The sequence below is a fragment of the Dasypus novemcinctus genome, chromosome 8 (genome assembly GCF_030445035.2).
Source record: "Dasypus novemcinctus isolate mDasNov1 chromosome 8, mDasNov1.1.hap2, whole genome shotgun sequence".
Taxonomy (NCBI): Eukaryota; Metazoa; Chordata; class Mammalia; order Cingulata; family Dasypodidae; genus Dasypus; species Dasypus novemcinctus.
In genome coordinates this window covers 7,752,946-7,778,333 of record NC_080680.1, presented here as the reverse complement: position 1 = coordinate 7,778,333, position 25,388 = coordinate 7,752,946, and the positions used below count along the sequence as shown (strand labels likewise).

The 25,388-nt window shown below is 50.7% G+C and overlaps 1 protein-coding gene across 1 annotated transcript in view; it reads right to left on the bottom strand.

The window, feature by feature from the left end:
* ROR2 (receptor tyrosine kinase like orphan receptor 2) overlaps positions 1-12,554 on the bottom strand; it is a 272,239-nt gene extending 259,685 nt beyond the window's left edge. The window contains exon 1 of the mRNA XM_058301424.2: positions 12,218-12,554. Coding sequence (XP_058157407.1) covers positions 12,218-12,302 — 85 coding nt within the window. The 5' untranslated portion in view covers positions 12,303-12,554. The remainder of the gene's footprint in view (positions 1-12,217) is intronic.
* Between the last annotated feature and the right edge of the window lie 12,834 nt (positions 12,555-25,388).

The window sequence follows — 25,388 nt, the reverse complement described above, 5'->3', positions numbered from 1 at the left end:
TAGCCTTATCCCTGCCTCCCTAGAAGCTACAAAATATCCAACTTTGCTGCCAGTCTATCTGGTCAAAAATAGCATAGGACCATTGTTTTTAATGTGTGTGTTCCTGAATCCTAAAAAGGCCAAATGCCTTTCAGGGGGTTTTGGCATTTTGTATATGTTCTCCTGTAAGCTTTCTGTATCCAGGTATTAATTAATTGGGTGGTTTATCTTTTCTTATTTATCTTAGGAGCTCTTTACATATTCAAGCTACTGTTCTATGTGTTGTAAGTATTTTTCCATATTTACATACCCTGGATATGCTCCTATGTGCTGTAGGTATTTTCTCTCTACCCAGTGGCCTGAAGCTTCAAGCGGTATGTGAAAGCCTCCAAAACCAAGGAGCAGAAACCTGAGTCTTCTGATGTTGCTGTTAGCGAAGACAGGGAAGGGGTGGTAAATAAGTGAATGCTCAAGTGCCTGCCCCCTCCCTTTCTACTCTTCCACTTTGCTTTCAATGGCTTATCCCACACTGCGGGCCATCTTTCCTGGAGGCAGGCAAGGAGCACCTCCCCCTCCCCCCCCAAAGGCTCCTGGGATGGAAGGAGGCCGGCATCTGCAGGGTTACTGTGTCCTCCAAAGCCTTTCCCCAGAGGAGGTCGTCAGGAAGGCCCCCACCCCCACCCCCGCCAAAGGCACCCTCAGCCCTGCGGCCCCTCCCACCCCCTCCCAGGCCTCCTGGAACCACAGGGAAGCAGTGCCTTTGGGCATCTGGAGCGCCCGCCCATCCACAGGAGTCCCAGGGCAATTCTGACTAAGGGCAGGGAGAGGAAGAAAAGTCACCAAAGCCGAGTGAGCGGATAAGTGGCACCTTGCCTGGCTCCTGGTGCCAACAGACCAACCTCCAAAAGGCCACTTCCAGGCTGCTGAAAAGGTGCTGGCCACGGTGGGTGGAGAAGGTAGCACAGCGTTGTACTTGTAATTAATGCCACAGCACTGTACACTTAAAAATGATTAAACGGCAAATATGTATGTCACTACAATGAAAAAAAAAATTTTTTTTTTGAGGTATCAAGGGCCTGGGATTGAACCCAGGACTTCACATGAGGGAAGGCGGCGCTCAACCACTGAGCCACATCGGCTTGCCTGAGTTGGCTTTTTTGCTTCTTTTGCTCGTTGTTCATTTTTTTCAGAAGGCGCCGGGGTACCGAACCCAGGCCCTCCTATGCGGGAAGCAGGCATTCAATCGCTTGAGCCACATCCGTTTCCCAAAAAAATGCTCTTAAAAGGCCATTTTCGAGACAGCTAGGAAAACTGAGCATGGTGGGGTGTCAGATAGCAGTAAGGAACCACGGGTGATGGGGTGACAATACTGAGACGGTGGGGAAAAACTGCTCTTATTCACGCTGAAGTCGTCCAGGTCAACAATACAAGTGCCCAGGATCTGCTAGGTGGGCCCGGAAACATGAAACCAATACCAGAGAAGACTGGCAACTGTTGAAACTGGGTGAAAAATACGGAGGGGCTGTTGAGGACAGGGCAGGACGGAGCTCTACTCCCCCACCCTGCGGGTGTGAACGCATCTGCCACAAGGACCTTCCAAGGTACTAGGGAGACAGGGCTGAACTGACGCCCGGGCCCGACCAGCAGAGGAAACTTGAAGATGGAAGTGGGAGTGGAGGGGTGGGGAAGGGCCAGGAAACATGAGACAGAGGCAGGCTCACTTGTGGAGGGCTACTGACGTTGGAGAGCACCTAACCGGCAGACAGCCCTGACGTCCAACTTCTCTTCTCCAAAACGCTGGGACTATAAATTCCTGCTGTTTAAACCAGTTACCCTGTGAAATCTGTGAGAGCAGCCCTGGCAAACGAAGGCGGGAGTTCAGTGAACTGGACTCTGAAATTTTATGTATGGTTGAAGTTTTCTGTAATAAAAAGCTTACCAAAAAAAAGCTAGATGTTCTGGCAGTCTAGATACTAGACTAGCCACAGCGCTTTACAGTCCTGCAGGGAAAAGCTGCACGGCCCTGAAGGCACGGTAGGTCCCTGGCCCCTGTGCTTCCAAAAACCCCTCCAGTTTGAGTCTTTTCTTCTAAGAGAATCTGCCGAACTCTATTGTTCATTCCCTGGTACTGCCACACGTTAGCTTCCACTTAACAGGTTTTAATTCTCCATTCTGAAATAATTTAAAATCTACAAAATAGTTGCAAGACTAGTACCTGAACCCCACCCCACCCCCGTACTCTTTACTCACCACTCACTTTTTTAAAAAGATTTATTCATTCATTCATTCATTCTTCCCACTTCCCCCCCCTTGCAACTTGTTCCATTCTTTGCTGTCTCTTCTCTGTGTCGATTCGCTGTGTGTTGTTTTTTCCCTCTGCGTCTGCTTGTCTCCCTTTGTTGCGTCTTCTAGCTGAGCCAGCTCTCCGTGGCATACTGGCCGTCAGCTCTCCGCAGTCGTGGGCCAGCGTGCCTTCCCAGAGCCTCCCACATGGTAGACGGGAGCCCAGCCCATTGAGCCACAGCCGCTTCCCTCACCCCTCACTTTTTGCATTTTGCCCCAAGTGCTTCCTCATTCTCTCCTTCACATCTACACCCGTTTTAAAAAAATAAAATAAACCATTTGGAAGGTTACCGACTCCATGTCCCTTGATCCCTGAACAGATCCACTGGGTATTTCTTAAAGGCAAGGACATTCTCTTACATAACCACAGTCCCATTACCAAATTCAGGAAAGCTACCAGGGACAACACTTTTAAGTAATTTACAATCATATTCCAATTTCATCCACTATCCCAATAATATCCTTGAAGAGCAGGGCTTTCCCCTCCTGCATGAGTACAGCTGGAATACAACCTAAGTGATGTGTCCTCACAATGTCCACCCATCTGCCCCTGCACCAGGGAAGTCAATCTTGAAATCTCGACCACCCCAGTGTACAGTTACTGATAGTCTCTTAGCAAATAAGGAATCTGTAAGACCATGAAAATGTCCCCCTTAGATGCACGTTCATGGATAACCAACCCTTGCCCAAATCAATCTAGACAATTATTGTTGCAAAATGAGATTTTCCAATTCTCATCAGATTTCAGTTGGCATTTGGCCCTAAGGTAGAGACCTCATGCCCCCACCCCTCATTCTCCATTTATGCGCATCTTGTAGTGGGTTAAATAGTGTTCCCCTGAAATTTGTGTCAACCTGGAACCGAAGAAGTGACCTTATCTGGAAATGGGGTCTTTGCAAATGTAATTAAGGATCTCAGAGGAAATCAGCCTGGATTTAGGGCAGGTCCTAAAGGTGGTGAGCAGCGACCTTAGAAGAGGAGGAAAAGACACACAGTGACACAGACAGAAGACGGGTCGGGTACTGGAGTCAGGCTGCTCCAAGCCAAGGAGCTCCGGGAGTTCCCCCCCCCCCCCCCCCCCCGCTAGAAGAAGCAAGGAAGCAGCCCCCCAGAGCCTCCGGGGGGCGCTGGCCCACTGACACCTTGCCTTCAGACTTCTGGCCTCCAGCACTGTGAGAGAAGGACGTCGAGGGCTTTACGCCACCCAGAACACAGACATTCACTTACCTACTACCAGTGCAGGACCGGGGATTCCTCATTTTGTTCCATGTATAAGCCATGATTGTCCTTATTTATTGTGATGCTTAAATTGTCCTAAATTTGGCCACAGGGAACTCCTCCAACTTAGTGCCTGCACATTAGTACATTGGACATGTCCCCATTATTTTTCAAAGCTTTCTTTTTTTTTTAAAAGATTTATTTTTTATTTATTTCTCTCCCCTTCCCCTTCTCTCCCCTTGTTGTCTGCTCTCTGTGTCCATTTGCTGTGTGTTCTTCTGTGTTCACTTGCATTCTTGTCAGCAGCACTGGGAATCTGTGTCTCTTTTTGTTGCGTCACCTTGCTGCATCAGCTCTCCATGTGTGTGGTACCATTCCTGGGCAGGCTGCACTTTTTTCACGCAGGGCAGCTCTCCTTGCAGGGCACACTCCTTGCACATGGGGCTCCCCTACACAGGGGACACCCCTGTGTGGCACGGCACTCCTTACATGCATCAGCACTGCGCATGGGCCAGCTCCACACGGGTCAAGGAGGCCAGGGGTTTAAACCCCGGACCTCCCATGTGGTAGGCGGATGCTCTATCAGTTGAGACAAATCCACTTCCCTTTTCAAAGCTTTCTTGCTTTTTTTTAATTTTACCATAAAAACAGGTTCCAGGCTCATCTGGTATTCTGCCCTGTTACAGCCTGTATTCAGCCATTTCTCCAAGGCACCCTAGTTCCTTTAGTATGTAACAGTATTTAAAATCAAGATCTTGGCACAAAGTATGCTCACTGATTACGAGTTGCTAAGAAATGTACGTATTAGAGAGAGAGAAAGAAAATAAAATTATAGTTTAGAAAGTGAGTTTATAATTGTAACAATATATAATATTAACGTAACAATCTACAGATATGCATATATGAAATCACAAGCTTAACCTGATACCTCCAATTCCAACCCCACACCTCTGGCTTCCCTCATCCTGTATTTGTAAGAAAGAATGCCAGCCCCAACCCTGTAGCACACGGCTCCTGTCTAAGCCCGCAGTTCAGGCAAGGTAGTTTCAGAATTGCTAGGTCCATACCACTCTGAAAAGCAAACCTACAAAGAAAAGTCCAAAATTTGATTTGTTATTTTCTCTCTGAACTGAGGATATATAGTCAAAATACTGGGTCCAAGATTTACTTAAATTAGGTTTCTTATTTCCCCATCAGCATAGTTATGCTATTCATTCGAAATACAGTTGAATTTGGATTTGTTTGCCTTTAGTTTCTGCCATCTTTAGGGACTTAATTTTATTTATTTTTGACATTAACATGTTTAAAAAGTCAACACTACACAATAATATATGAGGTAATCAATCTCATTACTTTTTGGTTTATCCTTCCTGTTTATTATTTTGCTTTATGGTTTTTTTTAACAAAAATTAGCAGCCACTCTCCCTCCATCCCAGACTTCCATCCATCTCTCCTCATTAAAGACAGAAAGCTTCCTCACCACCGTCTCCTCTTACAGACTTGCCATGGTCTTCGATTTTCCACTGTTTTAAACTGCTCTGAAAACGCTCCGAGTTACACCAATAGAGGACTAGGACATGGTGGCCTGGGCTTCTGTCTCTGTCAGGAGGACCATGCCCAACTTGTTTACTTCTAACATGTTCCTTAAGAGCTGAAACCACCAAGATCACATCCCTAGTCAGCGATAAGGTGGGCTCACCAAGCGGGACCCAGACGTTCTGCCGGCAAGCCGCCATGGCCTGCTGGGCCTCGCTCTCTTCTGCCCACCCACAAGACCCACGCCTAGTCCTGGTCTTCTCCTGGACCTACCCTCCACCCACCCACACAGACCACACCCAGCCCTCGTCTTCTCCCAGATCTACCCTCTACCCACCGACATGGATCCCCACCCAGTCCTCATCCTCTCCTGGACCTACCCCTCCACCCACCCACACGGACCCACACCCAGTCCTCCTCTTCTAGACCTACCCTCTACCCACCCACACAGACCACACCCAGTCCTCGTCTTCTCTCAGATCTACCCTCTACCCACCCACATGGATCCCCACCCAGTCCTCCTCTTCTAGACCTACCCTCTACCCACCCACACGGACCCACACCCAGTCCTCGTCTTCTAGACCTAGGACCCACACCCAGTTCTCGTCTTCTAGACCTACCCTCTACCCACCCACAAGACCCACACCCAGTCCTCATATTCTCCCAGATCTACCCTCTACCCACCGATCTACCCTCTACCCACCGACATGGATCCCCACCCAGTCCTCATCCTCTCCTGGACCTACCCCTCCACCCACCCACACGGACCCACACCCAGTCCTCGGACCCACACCCAGTCTCCTAGACCTACCCTCTACCCACCCACAAGACCCACACCCAGTCCTCGTATTCTCCCAGATCTACCCTCTACCCACCCACACAGACCACACCCAGTTCTCGTCTTCTCTCAGATCTACCCTCTACCCACCCACAGACCCACACCCAGTCCTTGTCTAGACCTACCCTCTACCCACCCACACAGACCCCCACCCAGTCCTCGTCTTCTCCCAGATCTACCCTCTACCCACCCACATGGATCCCCACCCAGTCCTCCTCTTCTAGACCTACCCTCTACCCACCCACATGGATCCACACCCAGTCCTCCTCTTCTAGACCTACCCTCCACCCACCCACACAGACCCACACCCAGTCCTCTGCTTACAGCACCACATCAAGCGCCCCAGCTCGGCTCAAGTTCAACTCCCTTTAGAAAATGTTTCTCAGACCTTAACTGGTGGCACTGTAAGAGCCAGAACCCCGGAGTGGACACCTCATTTCTGTGAACGTCACTTCCTCTTCCCTTCCCCATCGACTGGGGTCTCCATGTGGGCGATGTCCCCTGTTCCCTTCCTTAGAAGGAAGAAAAGTCCTCCGGCTCTTGTCCTGTTATTCTGACCACCCCCCAAATAGGTGTGTGTGTTTGTGATTATTACACAACACACAGACCTACAACTTCCTGCTTAAACCACTGCCGAGGACACAGTTCAGCGGCGCTGCACGCCCAACATCGTGCCACATTCACCGCCACCCACAGCTGAAACTTTGGGACGCTCCGGCTGGGCTGCTGGAGCTGGAACCTTCTTCCCTGGCATCTGCTTCACGTCACCCCTGGAAGACCTGCCATTGCCGGGGTCCCGGCCCTAACACGTGTGAACAGTCACCGCCGCGTGGCAGGCATCGCCGCGCACTGGAGCCCCAGGAATGAGCAGCTGGGGAGGCGCCGCCCCACGCACCGGGCACGTGTGCACACGTGCGCACGGCAGCCGTGGCCCCAAGGGTGTGTGCACACGTGCGCACGGCAGCGTGGCCCCAAGGGTGCGTGCACACGTGCGCACGGCAGCGTGGCCCCACGCCACGGGAGAACACGCAAACGCTTCAATACGAACATTCCCCCCAGTCAGTCCTTGGGACACCCAAGCACCCAGAGCACAGTTCTGTTGACCTCGAGCCCCACTCCGGGCAGGTGCCTGCTGCGGTGCCACAGAGGAGGGTAAATCCTGCTGGGTTCTGCCTTCAGGTTTCTCACAGTCAGTCGATAAAACTCCAAGCAGACAAGGAGGAGCCCCTCCTGGCCCTGGACTGGCCGGCGTGTGTCTGCAGCCACAGTGACACGCACGGCCCCCCTGGGGGAAGACGGGAGCAGGCGGGCACCAGCGCCTTCTGCGTGAGGGAAATCGCTGAGGTCTGCGCAGGCCAACCCGGGGCTCCAGGGCGCTGGAACCGCTGCCGGGGTGCCGGGAAGCGGATCTTCCGCTTCATTCCATGTCGTGCATCTCCAGGGGCTTCTGGACGGTGGTCATCCTTTTTCACTTAATTTTAGTTCATTTTAATTTAAATAATTAAATGTGCCTAGCAACCATTATGTTCCACAAGTCTACAGTGAGGCGGTCAGGCCAAAACGTTGTTGCACTTTAACTGCATCTTGAGTTAACCATCCCCCAGGAGGGCAACGGGGCCATGGAAACCATCAGGCTTGGAGCATTTGGGGGACCCTCCCACATGCCTAGAGAAGGTGAAGAAGCCACCACAGTCCCTCCTCCCCTCCCCCCAAAACATCTCAGAAGTGACAGCGTAATTAGTGCAGCTCATTCCAAAGACAATTACACACACACTGCTTCCCACTGGAATTTAAGACTTTCCAGGAGACAAGCAACTTAGCAGAATTAGGCCAAATTTTCCTTTAATTATTTCCTTCCCGTTGGCTTTTTTTTCCCCCTTGGTTCTTTCAGAGATAGCAAACCACACCGACACAACTCTCTGTTTTGAAAAGTTTTATGAAAATTCCCAACATTGTTCCACAATTACTCGGTCACTCGGTTAATATGATTTTAAACAGATTACACCCCCCACCAGACGTATTTTATTGCAACTGCACTTGCAAGGAGAGCAGTCCCATCCTTATTTCCAACTTGGCAAGCTCCTCGACAAAACCAAATAAATATGTACTAGAAAAGGGAGGGTGTTATAAAACCCCCAGCCAGTTGCAGCCACAAGTAATGGGCCGAAGCTACTTTTGTGGTTTAGATCTTTACATCCAAAGAAAGAAACCCCCCACCCACTGACCTCCTGGTGCTTCTGTTCTAGTGGAACAATTGCCGAACAACGCAAAACCAAAGAACCCCAAGGGTCATGGAGAAGCAATGATGTGTTCAAAACCAGCCTTTTCAGCCCAACAGCGCTCTCATGAAATTGCTGTTAGCTATGCCACCAGTGTATGACCAATTAAAAAAACAAACACACAAATAACAACAACAACAACAAATGGATTCGACCAGCCAGGGTTACTTTGCAAAGCAAATCCCCGGGTTACTCTTCTCTGAAGGCTTCGAGGCTCAGCATTCATGGGATCCACTTGGAGATCCCTGCCGGGTCCCCTGAGAGTCATTTTAACGACAACTTTCCTGACCAGGAACTGAGTCACAACTGTGCAAGGAGGAAGGGCCACCCCTGAGGAGGCACCAGGGGTCCCGGCAAGGTAACCAAAGCTTGGCTGCCCCCAACCGCGTGGCGACCACAGGAGGGTGACCTGTGGGGGGAGGGGAAGGAGGGGAAGGGCCCTGGAAATGGACCAGATCAACACAGAAGTCCCCTGGCGTCCACAAACCATTTCGGGAGCTGGACATAGACCTTGAAGCCCAGTTTCTTTGACCTGAATGCACCTTGAAATTACACAATTAGAGCTCTCCAGGAGAAAAGGCAGGCAAAGCTTCCACAAACGTCCTTACTTAATCAGTCTTAATCACATAGCAAGGGTTCCTGAGATGCAGGGGGGGCCAGCCATTCACACCCAGCTCCCATTTCAATGATAATGATAACTTTCCACATCCGGGCCTCCCGGGAGTGCATTTTAAAGAAGTGCCCGTTCTCCAGCTGAAACCTTTCTAAAACAGGATAAATCTTCCCTACCTGTCAACCCCACTGTCACCCCACACTTGCATTTCTATTCCATTATTTGAGAAAAAGAGATTCCAAAGGAAGAATGGGATAAAATCCAGATCTGCCAGTTTTACCATGTATCTGAGGTTAAACCAAGGCTACACTTTCACTGGGCAACAAATAAACCACCACGCGACAAATAATTCACCACACAACACATCAGAACAGATATTCACAGACAAACACCAATTACAATTGTACTTTGAATAAATAATAGAAATGTATAACAATAGAAATAAAAATTACATTTCATATTGCCATATACACCTGCAGATTCACTGTCACCAAAAACTATTCTTGGTAAATGCAAATTTCTAAATCATGCTGTATTTTTTTCAAGCGGAAAATTAAGCAGAGTTCTTGTCCGTTCTCTAACAATAACTTGCTCTTCTTACCAAAGATTCAACCTCAGAGTCACTCGTCGTGGTTTTTAATAAAAATTTAAGCACATATTGACCAAGTGCAGTGAATGTTCCATGATGATGGAGGAGGTTGTTGTTATGGGAGGAGTGGAGTGAGGGGCTGGGGGGTATGTGGGGACCTCATATTTTTTTAATGTAACATTAAAAAAAATAAAGACAAAAAAATAAAAACTTAAAAAAAAAATTTTTTTAAACTTTACAAAGGTTTACTTCGAAAGTCAGACATAACCGATAGTTAAGGTATGCACCAGTTAAACAGGACATTGTTATTAAATACTGATAATTTTCAACTGTGTAGACAGTTCTTTGTTTGGTACACAGCCATAATAAGGAAAACAAGTTGCCTTACTACGTACATAAAAACTTTTTCCATAAAGGCTTTTTATTCGAGATGTTTTCATTTACTTTCTTCTAGAGGGATCACTATCATTATTTACTATGACATCTCCCCCAGGCTGGGGGCCAGAAGTAAACAAAGCATAGTCAAAGCGCGGGGAGGGCGGACCCGCAAACCCCATCACCCCCGCCCGCTTCTGAAGGGGTCCCCAGGCCCCCATCAAGTACAGATCTACTTAGAGTACTCCTGAATTCCTTTAGAATAATCCTTTGTTTTGTGTATAAAATACACTCAGATTACACGGATTCCCCTGTACAGCAGAAAAGATGCCGGACACCCAAATTTAATGTGGTATATAACTTTATTCATATCTATTATCCGATACATGCATAGAAATCATCGCTTCTTTGGATTTTCGGTTAACCTAGCCCCTCCAGAGTGAGGAGAATTAAAAACAGCTTCCCCTCTGCGGAATATTATTATTTTACAAGAAAATTAAATTACCTTGGCACAGGGCTCGAGCATGGAAACGCCGCTGGACTGCTCGATTCTTGGGAGATTTCTAAACTCCGACAGGAAGTGAGGCGAGGCTGAAACGACTCCGCCCGCAGAGCGGGCAGCCTCACCGGGGGTAACGCACAGGCCTCCCCGCCTTTCCGTCACCGCACAGCTCCAGCCGCCCACCCCCGCAAGCCCGCACCCCCGTCCACGCCGCCCGCGCCGCCGAGGCCCCCGGCTTCCGGGGCTGCGTTTCTGGAGGTCGCTGAGCCCCGCGCGGTCGCCCGCGAACGCCCCGCGTCGCCGGCTTCCAGGCCCCGCGCCCCGCGCCCCGAGCAAATGGGCCTCCAGACTAAACCGCGAGGCGGGCTCCCGGGGTGCGGGAGGGTCGACGGGGAGCAGAAAGCCTGCAGAGGGGCTTAGCAGGTATTTAAATGCTCGCCTATTCCCCATTTCGGCCTCGGCCCTAAGAGAATCCACTTGGAGATCCCTGCAGGGTCCCCTAAGCACCGGCGGCGACGCATCTGCAAACCCGCTGCCCAAATTCATCAGCATCTGCTTGAGCCAAAACGCTCTCCAGGAAACACTGCTCAGATTCTCGGCCCCTGGGCGGGCGAGGCCGGGGCGGATAGACCCGCGGGAGGACCGGCCACCGACGGCGCCCAGCTCGCAGCAGGGCGCGAGAGCCCTGGAGCTGCCCCGGGCCCCTCCTGCTCCCCTGCGCGCCGGAGTGCGCGCGGGAGGAGACCCCGCCGGAAACCCGTCTGTGCGCATCCAGGGCGTTACAGGGAGGAGGGCATCTGGCACTTCTGGGTTACTGAAGGCAGATCCCTGCGGCCGGCAGGGTGCCGGGGGTCCTCCGCGGGGTGCTGAGGGCCGCCTCCTCCGGGCCTCAGGGCCGATCCGCCCCCCCCCCCCCCGCCCCCTCGGGGGCGCCCGGCGGTTCCTCTGCGCCTCTCCAGAGGTCTCGCGCGCCCGCGGCCTGAGCGCCAACAGGAGCCTCGAATCCACTCCTCCCGAGACCGCGCGGCGCCCCGCAGGGCGAGTGGGTGCCCCTCGCAGCGAATCCCACTGGGAGGGCAAGGCCCCGCCCCTCCGGCCACGCGCCACCTCCAGGATCCCAAAATGCACTCCCAAGACCGCCCGGATGGGCGCGCCCGGGGGACCCTCAACCCGAGCCCGCTCCCGGCAAGGGGCGGGAAGGATGCATTAGGGGCTTACAGAGGCAAAGAGCCCATGCAAGACTGCGGCTGGCTCGACCCCGCGGCCCTGAACGGGCGCGGGCCACGGGGGCCCCATCCCGGCGTGCGCCGCGTCCCCGCAGCCTCGGGGACGTCGCCCGACCCCGGCGCCCACAGGGCATGTCTCGCCTCCTCGAGGAGCGGCTGCACGAGGGCGACTGGGAACCATCGGAGCCTCGAGCCCTGGGAGGGCCAAGCCTCTGAGAACCACCCGGGACGTCCGCGCCCCGGAGCGGGGAGGCAGCCCCCGGGGGCCCGCACGGTGCGCACGCGCGCCCGGACAAACAGGAACACACACACACACACACACGCTGGGTCCTCGGAAACCCCGAGAGAGGGGCTCCCCTCGGGCGCCGCCGCCCGCCGCCGCCCTCCCCAGCCCGCCCCTGCCTGCCTCCGGCCTCTGGAAACACTTAACAGTCCCCAGAGCGCGTCTTATTAGAACCAGCCTCGGCCGGGGGCGTGGGCCGGGGAGCCGGGCCGGGGGCTGGCGCCAGGCGCTCCGCAGGGGCCCGCGCGCCTCCGCCCCGCTCTGCCCGCGCGCGGGGCCACCGCCGCTGCTCGGGAGGCCGGACGCGGGCACGGCGAATGCGCAGGGCACGGCCGCGCCGCCGAGCCGCAAAAGAGGGGACGCGCGGGCGCCGCGTGCCCAGCGCCTGCCCCGGGGGGACGCCCGCGGCCGAGCCTGCGGGGACGGGGGTTCCTACCTGAGGTCCAGGGCGCGCAGAGCAGCAGCGCAGCGGCCGCCCAGACCGCGCGGGCGCACGCCGGCTGCCCCGAGCCCCCGGCCATGCCGCGGGCCGTGCGCGGCCGGGCCCCCTCCACCGCCGCGCTCGGGCTTTGGGCCGGGGCTGCGGGCCCGCCGCGGCGCGCGGGGCCCTGGCGCCACCACCCCTTTTCTTCTGCGCGGCCGCTCCCCTCGCTCCGGGCTCTTCCCGAGTTGGTTCCTTTCGAGGAACTTGTTCTCCTCCGGAGCTCCCGGGCCGAACGCACGCCGGCTCCGGGCGCGACGCGGGGCGGCTGGAGAGCGTCCCGCCGACCTCCGGCTCGAGGGCGGGGCGCGGGCCGCGGCGGGCGGGCGGGAGGCAGGGTCCCGGCTCGCCCGCCCCGCCCGGCAGCCGCGGCCCGCGCCGGCGCCCCCTGCCGGAGGTCGGCGGGACGGGGCGGGCGCCGCGCGGGCCGCGGGGATTCGGCGGGAAGCCGCGAGCCGGGGCCGGGGGCCCGGGACGCGCGGGCCGCGCCGCCGTCGGACCCGCGCCTCGGGACGCAAATTCCGAGTGGGCGCCTCGGGGGCGTCCGCGGAGGCGGCCCCGGGCGCCGCCACGGCCCTTCCAGCGGCGGGGCGCGCAGGGAGCTGGGTCACAAGTCTGCTGAGTGCAGGCGTCCTTTGCGCCCCGCCAGCCTCCAGCCGGGCTAAATCAGCGAGCCACCCAGCTCCGGAAACCAGTAGCCTGGGAGCCAGAGGAGAAGCGAGGGCTTGGAAGAGCCAAAGGTTCAAGGAAAGACACGGGCTGAGTCACTGCTGGCGACCTTCCGAAAGCCAGCCGCGCTGTGCCTGCGGGGAAACCGCGTCCCTCCGAAATGCGCCGAAGAGGCTGCCGAGCCTTGCCGCGCGCTCCGCGCCCTCGGGAGCGCGATGCTATCTGAAGCCACCGCGGCTTTCGGTTGACTGTTAAAAGCAAATTGTGTAATTTTACCCATTAAAGTCAGAACACTATTTGTTCTCTGCAGAGTCCCGGAACATGAAGAAGTAATTTGCTTCACTTGTAAAAAAACATTTTGAACGCAATTCAAATAGCATATTTTCTTGCTTATTCTTGGTTTCGCTTAACACGGGCGAAGGGCTGGAATTTGAGGTCCTAACCCTCCCGTTTGCAACTTAGGCATTTTCTTTGTTTTTCCTCTCTTGGAGGAAAGGACTTGGATTTGGATTTTCCAGCTTTTCAGTTGTTTGTTTTTTGAGATTTATTTCTAAATTTGTTAGCAGTTTGTTTGGCCTTTTCAAGTACCATTCATTCCCTGCTGGCTCGGGGGAATCAGTGAGCAGCCCTGGCCTTGCACGCTGGACCTGGAGACCCCCGAGCTTGTGTCCCTGGGATTGCCCTCAGCCCGCCTCAGACGCGTGGGGAAATAAAAATTCTCTTGCCGTGGCGTGCGAGGAAACGGCTGAGGCGTCCTGCCTCTGCTGAGTCTGTCTGGGGAAGCATCTCACACGGTTTCCATTCCTAACTCGGCGTGACTAGGATGAGCCACGGGCCCCCAGTGGGAGAAGGGGAGAAGGTCCCAGGCGCCTGCCGGGCGGAGGAGGCAACTATCGTCACACGTCCAGGGACCCGCTGCGCCCCGCCCCCCCTGGAGTGAGAGCTCAATGCTGGCTTGCACTGCTAGTTGTTTAGGTTTTTCTTCCTTTTTTTCCCCTGGGGGACCTCAAGGTTGCATTAGCATAAATAAGGTTTTTAGAGTTGGTCTTGAAACACTTTTTTCCAGACCCTTCCATCATGGATGTAATAAATCAAGACCAGGACTCCAAGAAGGGCCCTATAAACCCTCAAAAGTGAGCGCGGGAGCAAGGGTCTGACCTATCCCTGGTGGCTGTGTACCTCAACACCACGACCTCAGCGTCTGTGCCTTGTCGCTGCTTGTACTGAAGGTTCCAGAACCATTCGGCTGAAGCGTTGTCACTTGTTTTCAGTGTAAGTGACCATGTACATTTTCCTTCTGGAAAATGACCTAATCACACCTCAGCCCCTCGCCTCTGTGTGCTTGAAACATGACTGGGTTCCCACCAACCTGGTCCAAGAGTTCAAACCACAACACATATACACATGCGTACATATACATGGAGACGCTCGTTTTTTATTGTTATTGTGCAGCATATATATAACATAAAACTTGCCATTTGGGCTATTTTTAAAAATACAATTTGGTGGCATTAATTACATTTACAATGCTTTGCTACCATCACCACCATCCATTACCAAAACTTATTCACCACCCCAAACACTGTTTTAGTTTCCTGGACTGTGCCAGCAAATACCATGAAATAGGTCAGGTGAAACAATGGACATTTATTAGCACAAAGTTTTGAGGCCAGGAAAATGTCCAAATCAGGGCATCATCAAAGTGATGCTTTCTCCCCCAAAGACTGTGGGGTTCTGGGGCTGGGCCCCAGCAATCTCCGGTCCTCAGCGCCTCTGTCACATGGCAACGCACATGGCCTCTGCCGGTCTCTTCTTCTGGCTTTCGTTGATGTCAGCTTCTTGCTTCCCTGGCTTTCTCTTCCTCTGTCTGAATTTCACTCTGCTTATAAAGGACTTCGGTGATGGGATTAAGGCTCACCCTGCCTGAAGTAGCCTCCTGCTTACAATGCATTCACACCCACGGGAAGAGGTCAAGTTTAAGAACATGTGTTTCAGGGGAACATACAGCTCCAAACCTCCACATCTCCCTCCTCCCCGCCTCTGGTAACCTCTGATCTACTTTCAGTCTTCATTAATTTGCTTATTCCAGATATTTCATGGAAGTAGAATCAGTAGAATCATACAATTTTTGATGTCAGGCTTCTTCCAATTAGCATTATTTTCAAGGTTCACCCATATTGGAGCATGTATCAGGACTTCATTCCTTTCTATGGCCCAGTAATATTCCATTGTACGTATTTGCCACAACATACAGTTTTGCGTAGGAATCCGAATTGTAGGTCATATTGCACGTGGATCCTTCAAGCTTTTTAAAAGCAATTTCCTATCCCCAAAGTTGCCCTTCCCTTTCTGCAGTACATACCTGAAAGGTAAAAGCAATAAGTAAAATGGGAGGGGTCAAACTGTGAGCTTTCCATTAGTTAGCAGCATGTGGCTTAGATCTGAGGCCACACTAGGACTACCACTGAGTCTCCATTGCTGCATAACGAGCCACTCCAAAACTTAACTGTGTAAAACAAACGTTTATTATCTCACATAGCATTCAGGACGGCCTTAGCAGGAAAGTTCTAGCTTGGTTGCAGCCAGATATCAGCCAGGGCTCCCACCTTCTGAAGGCTGGACTAGGGCTAAAATCCCCTCACCATGGCTCACACACAGGCGTGGCGATTTCACGTTGGTTGTGCACAGGAGCCCTCAGCTGGCAGCCACATGGGCCGTGATGTACCTCTCCTGGAGTGCCCTCCCAACACGGCAATTGGCTTCCCAGGAGTGAGCGGCCTGAAAGAGAGCCAGGTAGGAGCCACCATGCCTTTTATAACTGTCTGAGAAGAAACAAATCCAGGCTTAAGTAAGGAGAGACTTCCTTCAACAGGATTGTGTGGTGGGGGGCGGGGGGATATTGCAATGGTGAAAAACACTTTGGCCACAAGCCTGCAAGCATCTCAAGGGGTTTTCTGTGACAGAGAGGAAAGAACGGAGCACGGGGAAGTCGGATGAAAGGTTGGCATGATCAGACGATAGATCCTAGAATACTTTAAGCTGACCATTTTCTGGGAAGCACCCTTAGAGTTAAGGGGCCTGGGGAAGGGAGAACCTTACCGGAAGTTTGGCTAGCAAGCATTTTGCTCCTGCTGAACGGTGGGGGCCAGCAGTTCAGCTAAACATTTTTTATGCCAAGAATAAGAATTTGGAGGGCCTGTGTCTGGCGTTGCCATCGGTCATCAAGGGGGGATCTGTGAGTCTCATCTGAATTGTATGGGGAAGGGGTTATGTGCAGACAGCGTTTTCCAGAATTCACTGAGTGGGGGGATTGCCTACCCATTGCTGTTTTCCAGGATCACAGGACTCAGGTCAGAGCTAACACGGCCATGGCCTAGCCGAGGAGGTCACATGCCACCACACCCAGATACCCCGTTCATTGCGGAAGGGCACTGAACAGGAGCGTGTGTGCCAGGGGCCAGGGATTACTGGAAGCTGCCTCCACACCACCTCCTGAAAGATGCCATGGCCATCCTCCCAGTAGACAGCAAGCCGGGGGAGAGAAAATGAGCAAGGGCTGTGCAAGCCAGAGCGGCAGGAGGAAGCCAGGCATCCCTTGAGAACATGGGAGTGGAGAGGGACGTTCTCCACCAGGGAAGGTCATTCCAGGCAGGTGGCCGCCAGTCGGAAGGCCCCGAGGCCAGAGGCAGCCTGGGGTGCCCCAGGCAGCCCGAGGAGGTGGCCACAGTATGCGGTTTGAACTTGCGTTTTCCTGGTGAATAATGAGGGCATTTATCTATCTCGTCTTCTGCTTATTGGCCATTCGTGTACCTTCTTTGGTAAACTGTTCGTTCAAATCTTCTCTTCAGTTTTTGTTGGGTTGTCCATCTTCTTGTTTTTGAGTCCTTTCTGTCTTCTGGATACACACAGTTTTCATACCAGTTTGGATACAGACGGATATAGAGGTAGAGATAATATTGTCTCCCCGCCTCTGGCTTGTCTTTCCATTTATGTGTTTATTTTTTTTACAGTGCCTTTTTTTAAAAAGATTTATTTATTTATTTATTTATTTCTCTCCCCTTCCGCCCTATCCCAGTTGTCTGCTCTCTGTGTCTATTTGCTGCGTCTTCTTCTTTGTCTGCTTCTGTTGTTGTCAGCGGCACGGGAATCTGTGTTTCTTTTTGTTGTGTCAGCTCTCTGTGTGTGCGGCACCATTCCTGGGCAGGCTGCACTTTCATGCTGGGCGGCTCTCCTTACGGGGTGCACTCCTTGTGCATGGGGCTCCCCTATGCGGGGGACACCCCTGTGTGGCAGGGCACTCCTTGTGCACATCAGCACTGCGCGTGGGCCAGCTCCACACAGGTCAAGGAGGCCCGGGATTTGAACCACAAACCTCCCATGTGGTAGACAGACGCCCTAACCACTGGGCCAAGTGCACGGCCCTACAGTGTGTTTTGATGAGCAGCAGCTTTGCATTCTGATGAAACCCAATTTATTATTTTTTTCCTTCATGAGTAGAGCTCTTTGAGCCTCAGTAAATGAAAGATGAGACGAAACACTCAACAAGAATATGGAGTGCTGGCACATTCTGAATTTCCTGCATCAATGGGGAAAGTAGATGACTGCGGTTCAAGACCTGTGCCCACGGTGCCCTCCTGGGGAACTGGTGCAAGTGAGTGCAGTGGGGATTTCATTTGTTAATTTCCAGTTTTAGTTTGGAAACTACTTAACTGATTTGTGCTCTTCTGCTCCACTAGCAGTGATCTCTACAAACATTCAAGTACAAAAGAAGATGAAGAGCCAGACTTCTCAAACAAGATGGCGTCATTTCCTCCTTCCCACTCGCTCTACACCCTTCACCAGCCCGCCTTCATGTGCCCCACCCCCTCCAGACAGTTCAGTCCAGGTCAGCTGGGACCCCAAAACTGCTAAACCCAGCGGACAGTTTGTTCTTTTCTCAGCCTCCCTGCAGGTCTTCCTTGACCACCCCAGCCCTCCTCGAGACATTTTCCCCTCGGCTTTAATGACCTCAGGCGCTCCTGGCTTTTCTCCTGTTTCTGTAGGTAATCTTTCTTGTGCTTCCTTCACACTCAGCTTCTTCCGCTTGGCGGGTATGCTGGGCTTGATCCCGGAGCATCCTTCTTTTCCACTCCACAGGCTCCCGCGAGCACTCTCTTCTAAGCTCGTGGCTTCAGCTGCCCTCTATTTGCTGAAAAACTCCTAAATTTATGTCTCCAGCCTGGACATTCTTCCTGACATGTCAGAAGGTCAGCCGCAGAGCGAGGGAGGCGGGCTCTGGTCTTGTCACCCACGAGAGCCAGGCTCTGACCGCATGCAGCTGGTCTGTAGAGCCAGAGGGAGGGGCAGACTTCCAGCTCTGTACGAAGGTGGGGCCAGTTCTGAGCATGGCGGTGGCTTTGCCAGGAGCTCCTTTCAGCTGTGGAGGAGTTGCATACTGTGACAGTGTGAAGCCGGATGGACCCCAGTTAATTCATTCCTGGGCAGTGAACCTATTATGGGTAGGACCTTCTGATGAGGTGACTTCCATTAAGGCGTGGCCCAGGGTGAGTCTTCATCCTCTTACTGGAGTCCTTTACAAGTGGGATGAATATGGAGGGAGGTAGAGAGAAAGACATTGAAGCCAAAAGCTGAAACGAGGCCAGCACATACTGCCATGTGTCTTGCCATGTGACAGAGGAGTCCAGGATCACGGGCAGCTGCTCTTTAGGGAGAAAGCATCATCTGGTGGCCACTTGATTGGACATTTTCACAGCCTCAGAACCGTTAAGTTTGTAAACTAAATCCTCATTGTAATAGCCAACCCATTTCTGGTAGATCGCTTTCAGCAGCCCAGCAGACTAAAACAATGACTAGACAGAAAGCAACATTTGACCATGCCCTAAGCAGCACGAGCAGTGGATTGCTCCCAGCAGACGGGTGTTCCCAGGAGATGGGTGCTCCCAGCAGACGGATGCCCCAGCAGAGGAGGGCTCCCAGCAGGGAAGTGCTTCAGAGCAATCGCCTCTCCACGAAGAGGGCCTGGGTTCAACCCTGACTCCTTTCTTCATATGCCCTTGGGGTTGTGCAGGATTGTTGAGTACTTGGTACTCGGGACACAGTAATGCTCAGAAAAAATTATTATCTGTATTACTCATACTCATACTTTTAAATGTCCAAAAATAACTCCTCTTCCTCCCCACACCCCCACCAGTATACTCCTCCCTGTTTTCCCACCTCACTGAAGATCGCTCAGGCCACAGACCGTGAGGTCACACTTGACATCTTACTTCCACACACCACGTCGACTCCATCAGCAAATACGTCAGCTGTCCTCAGAACATACACTTAAACAAACAAACGGTTAGGCCCTCCAGCTTCTTCCAGCAACAGCCCCCAGCGGCTCCCCTCCTTTTCCCGTTCACAGCCTATTATTCTCAGTGTGGCAGTGGGGATGAAGCATTTAAAACCCAAGTCTCAACTGTCCCTTTCCTCTGTTGAGCTTTCCCTGCCCTCGTCCCCATCTTTGGAAAGGTGAGCATTCCCTGAGTGGCCACGGTCTCTGCATTACCTGGGCTTCCTGTCCTACAACTCTGCCTGCCCCTTCCCACCCGGGCTTCCTGATTGCTCCTCCCCCAGGCGTGTCCCACCACCACCTGAACTGCTCTCCTGGGGCTGCCTGGCACGCGCCTTCCGCCTCTACCCAGTGTCACGCTCGCCGTGGGGCTTCACTGACCACCTATCCCCAAACCCGGCCAATTTATCTCCCTTTTCTGCTATATTTTCCTCCTTAGTGTGTATTCACTGTCTATCATACTATTTTTAGTAATCTTTAAAACTTTGTATTTGGAAATAATTTCAAACTTACAGGAAAGTTGCAAATATAGCAAAAAAAATAACAAAGAGAACTCCAGATAAACCAAAGTAAACATTTTGCCACACTGGTCATACCTTCCCTCTTGTCTATCTACCTATCTATCTTCTAAGCATCTGAGTGTAGGTTACATACATCATGCTCCTTTATCACTTAAGAGCAGTTTGCTGTAATTATGTTGAGTCTTTGCTCAATTTTCCACTCCCCACAGGAGCTGGCCTACACGGCCTTTTTGGCATGGTACTTTATGTGTAGCCTTTTGGATTTCACCTTCTTCCTTCTTCCCCTGCATAAGACGTTGTCTGGGAGGGTGAAGGCAGCTTTCTGCACCCTGAGGTAAGGAGTGGCCAGGTCTGCACGAGGGCGCAGCCTCCCAGCAGGGTGGAGGGCCAGGCTCTAGTCTCCCGGATCCCATCTGGCCCTGCGGCGGGATGGGCCGCCCCCTCCCTCGCAGCCCCGGGCCCATCTCTGAAGGTCTCTTCCTTCTGAAGCAGGTTCTGACACTGCCCGGATGGGCCGAGAGTGCCCTCGCCGGCCCACGGGGAACGCCTTCTACCTTGCCACAAAAGAAGGCATGATTTATGCATCTCTGAGGGGGTGTAGCTTATTCAAGCCACGCATTATGCCACGGATTCCAACCCTGCTTCTGTCAGTGTTTATTTGAAAGTCTGATGCCGTATCATAAAACTGATATGAACAGTAACAACTAAAATTTATTGGGACTAGTTGAAACAATAAGATTGAGAACTTGTTGAAATGATAAAGCCCCAAGTGCTTTTCTTTTTAAGGAGAGAGAGAAATTTAGTATTCGCATGGGATGGAAACGGAATCCTTCTTGGTAAATTCTGATCTAACGAACGTAGCGGGGCAATGGGACAGGATGCAGACCTCTCTCAAAATCGATGACGCTTTCCAGTTACACTTTCTGAACTGCCGTATTTAGCCATCCTCACTGCCCTGTCCTTAACGGACTGCTTTACAGTGAGGTCAGATTAAGTAAATTAATATATGTGAGGCACTTAGAGTGTGGGCTAACATACACACTTAGAGTGTGAGCTAACATACTGCAAGCTCCAGATGGGCAAGAGATGATTATTAATTATAGAACACAGGGCTGTGTTACATTATGCGTTTTACTTTCTACACGATCAAAAAAAAAATTCATAGTAACACAACTCTGTAAGTCTACCAGTTTCATCCACACAGCAGCTATTTTAAACTTGTTTGAGGCCTAAATGTATACACCTTGTTGAAATCATTAAGAGTGCCGACAAACACACAGTTGTGCTACATTTTAGCCAGGATTCAGCCTTACATTTAACCAGCATAACCTTTCATAGCTGGGGCTTGTCAATGCCCTAATTTGAGCAGAGGGTTTTTGTTTGTTTGTGTTTCGTATTGTTTTGCAGAAGCAGTTTCGCTAAATGTAAATTGAGAGAATGGACTTTGGATCAGACGATCTGGGCTCTAAAACTATGTAACTGGGAACAGCTGTGGGGTTTATAACACATGTATAAGTAAAATGTATGCTACAATAGCATAAAGGCTGGGAAAGAAAAATAGAAGCACAGTATTAGAAGGTTCTCTTATTATATGTAAGTAGTAAAATATTACTTGAAAGTCAACTGTGATAAATTAAAGATGTATATAGTATAGCTCCTAAAGCTACTGCACAAAATAAGAAAACAGTTATAACTCATAAGCCAACAAAATATTCAATTAATTTAAGAGAGGGCAGAAAAAGAGGAGAAAGGGAATAAAGAACAGATGGGAAAAGTAGAAAACAAAGAGTGTGATGACTGATTTACATATGAACAAACCAGTAATCACATTGGTGTAAATGGACTAATCACCATAATTAAAAGTCAGAGGTTATAAGATGGAATAAAATTGAAAGACTCAACTATAGGTTATTTTCAAGAAATACAACTTAAATAGAAAGACAAAAATAAGTGAAAAGTGGGTGGAGCAAGATATACCATGCTTTCAAAAGAAAGCTAGATTGGTTACATTAAGATCAGACAAAAGGGAAGCAGATTTGGCTAAACGGATAGAACATCCATCTACCACATGGGAGGTCCGCGGTTCAAACCCTGGGCCTCCTGGCCCGTGTGATGAGCTGGCCTATGTGCAGTGTTGATGCGTGCAAGGAATGCCGTGCCACGCAGGGGTGTCCCCTGCATAGGGGAGCCCATGTGCAAGGAGTGCACCCTGTAAGGAGAGCCGCCCAGTGCGAAAAAAGTGCAGCCTGCCCAGGGTGGTGCCGCACACACAGAGAGCTGACACAGCAAGATGACGCAACAAAGAGAGACACAGATTCTGGGTGCTACTGGCAAGAGTAGAAGCAGACACAGAAGAACACGCAGCAAATGGACACAGAGAGCAGACAACTGGGGCGGTGGGCAGGGAAGGGGAGAGAAATAAATAAAAAATAAATCTTAAAAAAAAAAAAAGATCAGACAAAGTAGATTTCAGAGCAAAGAGTATTACCAAGGATGAAGTGGATCGTTTCACAATGATGAAGGGATCAGTTCATCAAGAGGACATGACCATTCTAAACCTGTATGCAGCCAACAATAGAAACTCAAAATAAATGATGCAAAATATCTATATAAATTATAGCAATAAAAATCTACATAAAAGACATATTCATAATTGTAGTTGGAAGTTTCAATATCACTCTCTCAATAATTGATAGGAGCAGATAATCAGTAAAGGCATACAATATTTGACACTATTATCCAACCTGAACTCATTGATATAGATAGAATACTCCATTAACATTCTTTGCAAAGGCACAGAAAAAATTTAAAAAGAAAGACTTTATTCTATACCATTAAAAAAGTTTCAGTAAGTGTGAAAGGATTCATGTTATACAAAGTATGTTCTCTGACCACAATGCAATTAAGTTAGGAATCAATAACAGAAGTATCACTGGCAAATCCCTCTAATGTTTGGAACTAAGTAACACATCAAAATGATCCGTGGGACAGAGAAGAAATGATAAAGTATTTTGAATGGAACGAAAATGAGAACACCAGATATCAAAATCTGTGGTATGCTGCTGAAGTGGTACTTAGAGGGAATTTATAGCACAGGAACCTCTAATAGAAAAGAAGAATGGTAAATCAATGACCTCAGCTTCCACTGTAAGAAACTAGAAAAAGGAGAGCAATTAAAACCTAAAGTAAGCAGAAGGAGGAAAACAATGTAAATCAGAGAGGAATTCAATGATATAGGAAACAGAAAATCAGTAAAACCGATAGACCTCTAGCCAGAGTTACACAGATTACCAATATTACTAATGAAAGAGATGACATCACTACTACAAACTTTATTTTTGAGCAACTTTATACCAAAAAGTTTGACATCTGATATACAATAGGCTAATTTCATGAAAGCCACACACTACCAAAGGCTCATTCAGGAAGTCATAGACAAAAGGAATCACCCTATATTTATTTTTTAAGATTTATTTAATTTATTTATTTCTCTCCACCCCCTTGTTGTTTTTTACTTGCTGTGTGTATTTGTCTTCCTAGTTTCTTTAGGAGGCACTGGGAGCCAAACCTGGGACCTCTGATGTGGGAGGGAGGTGCCTGATTGCTTGAGCTACCTCTGCTTCCTGCTTTGTTGTGTCTCTCATTATGTTTGTTCTTCCTCCCCATGACTCTTGTTGTGTCATGTTGTTGCATTCAGCTTACCACATCTGCCTTTCACATCAGCTTGCTGTCTTCTTTAGAGGCTCTGAGAACCTCGGCTCCCTGCTTTGTTATGTCTCTCATTATGTTTTTTCTTCTTGTGCCTCTTGTTGTATCAGCTTGCTGTGCCTGCATGTCACGCCAGCTCACTGTCTTCTTTAGGAGGCACTGGGATCCGAACCAGCGACCTCCCATGTGGTAGGTGGGAGCCCAGTTGCCTGAGCCACATCCACTTCCCTATATCTCTTTTTAAAATTTATTCTGTATTTAAAAACTTCCTTCCAAAGAAACCTCCAGACCCAGATGGCTTCATGGTTGAATTCTACCAAACAGAGAATGATGAAAGAACACCGATTCTACACATGGTGTTCCATCAAATTGAAGAAGAGGAAATACTTCTCAACTCAGTCTATGAGGCCAGACTTATACCAGATGCTGAATAGGACAGCCGCTGCAAGAAAACAAAGCCATAGACCAACGTCCTCATGAAATAATGGCAAAATCTCTAAACATTTTAGCAGATCAAATCCTATAGATATAAAAACGATAGGACAAAATGATGGCCAAGAGGGGTTTATGCTGGGAATGACGTTTTACCACAGAGACTCATTAGCAGGATATTCTTCTCTCCTGCCCAAACAGGAGTAAGAACGCCATGCTCTCTCATCGGTCCCACCTCGCCTTCTCCCGAGGGTCTTTACTTCCTTTCGTTTACTTATTGCTTTGTAACAAACCACCCCAAAACTTGGTGTCTTCAAACAACCATTTTATTTTGATCCTAATTTTGTGGGTCAAGCAAAGCTCTCCTGGGCAGTTTGTCCCCGAGCCACACGCGGCCACCCAGGGTGGCTGGGCGGGGGTGTCCTTCACGAGGGCTTACTTCTCGCGTGGCTCGGCGCCCTGGCCCGTTCTCTCCTACACACGGTGTTTTCCTCTCCAGGGCCTCTTCCTATCGCTTGTGCTTCCCGCAGCATGACCGCCTGGAGTCACACTTATGGGCAGCTCAGGGCTCCAAGAGCCTTAGGCAAAGCCTGGGACTGGAATGGCTTCACTTCTGCCATATGGTATTGACCACAGTAGTCATAGGCCAGCTCAGGTTCAAGGGGAGGGGAAAGAGACCCTACTTCTAGGGGAGGCGCATCAAAGAATTTGCAGCCATCTTCAATCTGCCATGTACCTGCACCCCACTATGGGTACTAATTTATATCTTATTTATGGTCTATTTTTGGAAGGAACAGAAATCAACAGTAGTTACCTTAAGCAAAAAGGAATTTGTCTAGAAGAACATCAAGGTATGGACAGGAGCTTGAAGGAACAAGCATGGAGATCTTTGGAAAGCATTGGGGTTCCATATGACCTGCAAGAGGGAGCACTGAGAGAGATCTGTAAAAGGCCAGTCACAGGAGTATGATCCTGATGGCCTTGAAAAGCCTCCCACCATTTCTTCTGCAGTTGTGTTATGAGCTCAAAATTCAGAGAACACCCAAGTAGGTTACGTCAGAGCACAAGCCTCTCTCCACGAGGTAGTAACTGCATATAGTGGCATCAGCCATGGGAAGCAGCTGTCTCCTTTGACTTTTAAAAAAGCAGGTGGTGGGAAGCAGATGTGGCTTAAGTGACAGAGCTTCCGCCTACCATATGGGAGGACCTGGGTTCGATCCCTGGTGCCTCCTGGTGAAAAAGAAGAAGAAAAAGTATGCCCACGCAGCCAGCCAGTGCCCGCGTGAGTGCCCACTCAAGTGCCCACCTGTGACCCAGTGTCCCACACGAGTGAATCACACAGCAAGATGATGACGCATCAAAAGAGAGACAAGGGAAGCAGATTTGGCCAATGGATAGGGCATCTGCCTACCATATAGGAGGTCCAGGGTTCAAACCCAGGGCCTCCTGACCCATGTGGTGAGCT